General features: G+C 37.3%; 1 protein-coding gene across 1 annotated transcript; it reads right to left on the bottom strand.

The window, feature by feature from the left end:
- Window positions 1-845: 845 nt before the first annotated feature.
- On the bottom strand, window positions 846-1,898 carry LOC133700801 (uncharacterized). Its single transcript, XM_062124459.1, has one exon. The coding sequence runs from the start codon at window positions 1,813-1,815 to the stop codon at window positions 961-963; it is 855 nt and encodes a 284-aa protein (XP_061980443.1). The 5' UTR covers window positions 1,816-1,898; the 3' UTR covers window positions 846-960.
- Window positions 1,899-2,283: the final 385 nt, after the last annotated feature.

Below are 2,283 nucleotides of genomic sequence, written 5' to 3'. Positions count from 1 at the left end.
TCTCAATCACACCTAGATTACAGAAGTTATTTATATCACCAAATACTGTTGAGCACATGACATGCATCAATCACATGATGTGATTGATGAAGTGATGGTACACCTTTCTGACGGTGGAACATGGAAACACTTTAACAGTATGCATCCTTACTTTTCAGTTGAATTAAGAAATGTTTGTCTTGGGCTATGTACAGTCGGATTCAATCCATTTAGGTCATTTCTTGCTCCTTATTCTTGTTGGCCGATTATACTAACGGTTTACAACTTGCCACCTGGGATGTGTATGAGATCGGAGTTCATATTTTTATCTACAGTCATACCCGGTCCTAATAATCCAGACCGGAAAATGAATGTTTGTCTTCAACCATTGATTAATGAATTGATGTATGGAAAATAACAAGGCATTCACGCTAACAAATGAGGATAGAGCGTCTTTTTTTACTATCACCTGCGTTTTTTGCCAACGGATCACAGATATAGAAAGAACATAAAGGATTTTTTGTTGGCAAAGTTAAAAAAGATATTGCACCCTGTATCTTTCCGGTAAAAAAGTGTATATGTTGTCCGATAAACATGTCCCAAACATATCAAAATTGATTAATTTAAAAAATTGCAAATTATATAAAATGAAAAGCAATGATTTTCATGTATTTTTAGCATTAAAAAGGAATCATATGCAGACAGTACAACTGTTAACTATGCCTAGATGTGTGTGCGATGTCATAAAATCGAATTAATGTGTTGAACAGTAAGTAATTAACACCTTTTTCTTATTGAATTATGAATTGCATTAAAATTATAAATACAACATACAAATGTTGTACAAGGCTCCTGTGCCACCCACATCTCACACACTTGTATCACTAGATGAACACTTGAACTGAGTTAATTAACATGAACTGACAAATTATGGAAATAAAAAGGCCCTGCAGGTCAATCAAATCATGCATGACCATTAATTTATATATTCTTCTTTGCCTCGTTTTTGTTGGAGTAATTCTTTGAACGGAAATCGAGGAACAAAACCAAAAGAGAAGTGATGAAAACAGCATCAAAACACCAACCCCAGATGCCAGAGCAGCCCAACCCTGTGAAATGGTAGTAAAAAATCCAGGCCATGATCCCAAAGCTTGAAAAGAACTGCACAATCTGGCAATCTGTGACAAACTTTTTCCACTTGGGACGTATCCCTAATGCACACAGGAAGTAGTAGAAATACATTATCACGTGCACCGAAGAGTTTATGACAATCACCCCAGGAAACAAAGACTGTGAAGTGTGTAAAGATATGTAACACATGACCACAACGGTTGCATGGTGATACACGTGGAGAAAAGTCAGCCTTCTGATGGAGTTGCTCAAGATGATCAAGAGGGTGTCCATGAATTCAAAAATCTTTGAGAGATAGAAAATATGCGACCAGAAGAAGAGAGGCCCTCTTGGTGGGGTGTTTATAGGGTAACAAACGATGCAGTCCACATTAGGTGAGTGGAAAATAATGGAGAGGGCGCAACCGATGGCCATGGTGAAGGAGAGAGTGAGGAGGATAATGTTATGAATGGCTGTGAGAAACCTGAGGATGCGAGGCCCAACTGAGGGAAGAGTGACATGAAAAAGGATGAAAGTAAGGGAGAGATAGAAGAGGACAGTGAGGGTGAGGAAGAGTGGAGAGGCTCCTAGTGTCTGGCCTTGGTTCCATGAAAAGTTGAGGATATGAGGGTTGTTCACAAGCCAGTATTGGAGGGTCGAGAAAACTGGCTTCTTGGCTAGATGGTTCATAACACAGTGTTTAACTGTTTGGAAAAGGAATTCCATGGCAGCAGTGGCTTGCTAATGTAGAGATGGAAACGGGGGAGTGGGGAGAGAGAAGGGTGGAGATGAGGGTTTTGGAGGGCTGCAGTTCTTGCGAAATGCAAGACTAAGCAAATGTCCGCAAGGAATATTTAAAGGTCTGCTACGCTATCTACCTATTTATGTTATTTTCACTATTCTAACCATTACCTGCTAAATGTGTCCCACAGTATAAACAATGAAGGAACTGTACTATTTTTTTTAATTTTATTTTTTAATATTATAAATTAATATCCTAATATTTTGTTGATATTCAATTTTATAAATACTTATTTTTCTTATTATAACATTTATTATAACAGTAAGTAAAAAATAGTTTAAAAAAAATAGTTAAACTCAATGAAGTCCATGATCTGAATTGTGGATTTTGTGGGGGGCGGTTAAGCCATTAAACTTGGGTTGATCCAATATGTTACCATCTTAATATTAAAA

The sequence above is a fragment of the Populus nigra genome, chromosome 8, assembly GCF_951802175.1.
Source record: "Populus nigra chromosome 8, ddPopNigr1.1, whole genome shotgun sequence".
Taxonomy (NCBI): Eukaryota; Viridiplantae; Streptophyta; class Magnoliopsida; order Malpighiales; family Salicaceae; genus Populus; species Populus nigra.
Note: the sequence above shows the minus strand (reverse complement) of the source record. Positions and strands in the feature narration are given on the sequence as shown.

Coding starts and splice junctions, on each gene's coding strand:
- LOC133700801 (XM_062124459.1), bottom strand. CDS start 1,815: ATGGAATTCCTTTTCCAAACAGTTAAACACTGTGTTATGAACCATCTA.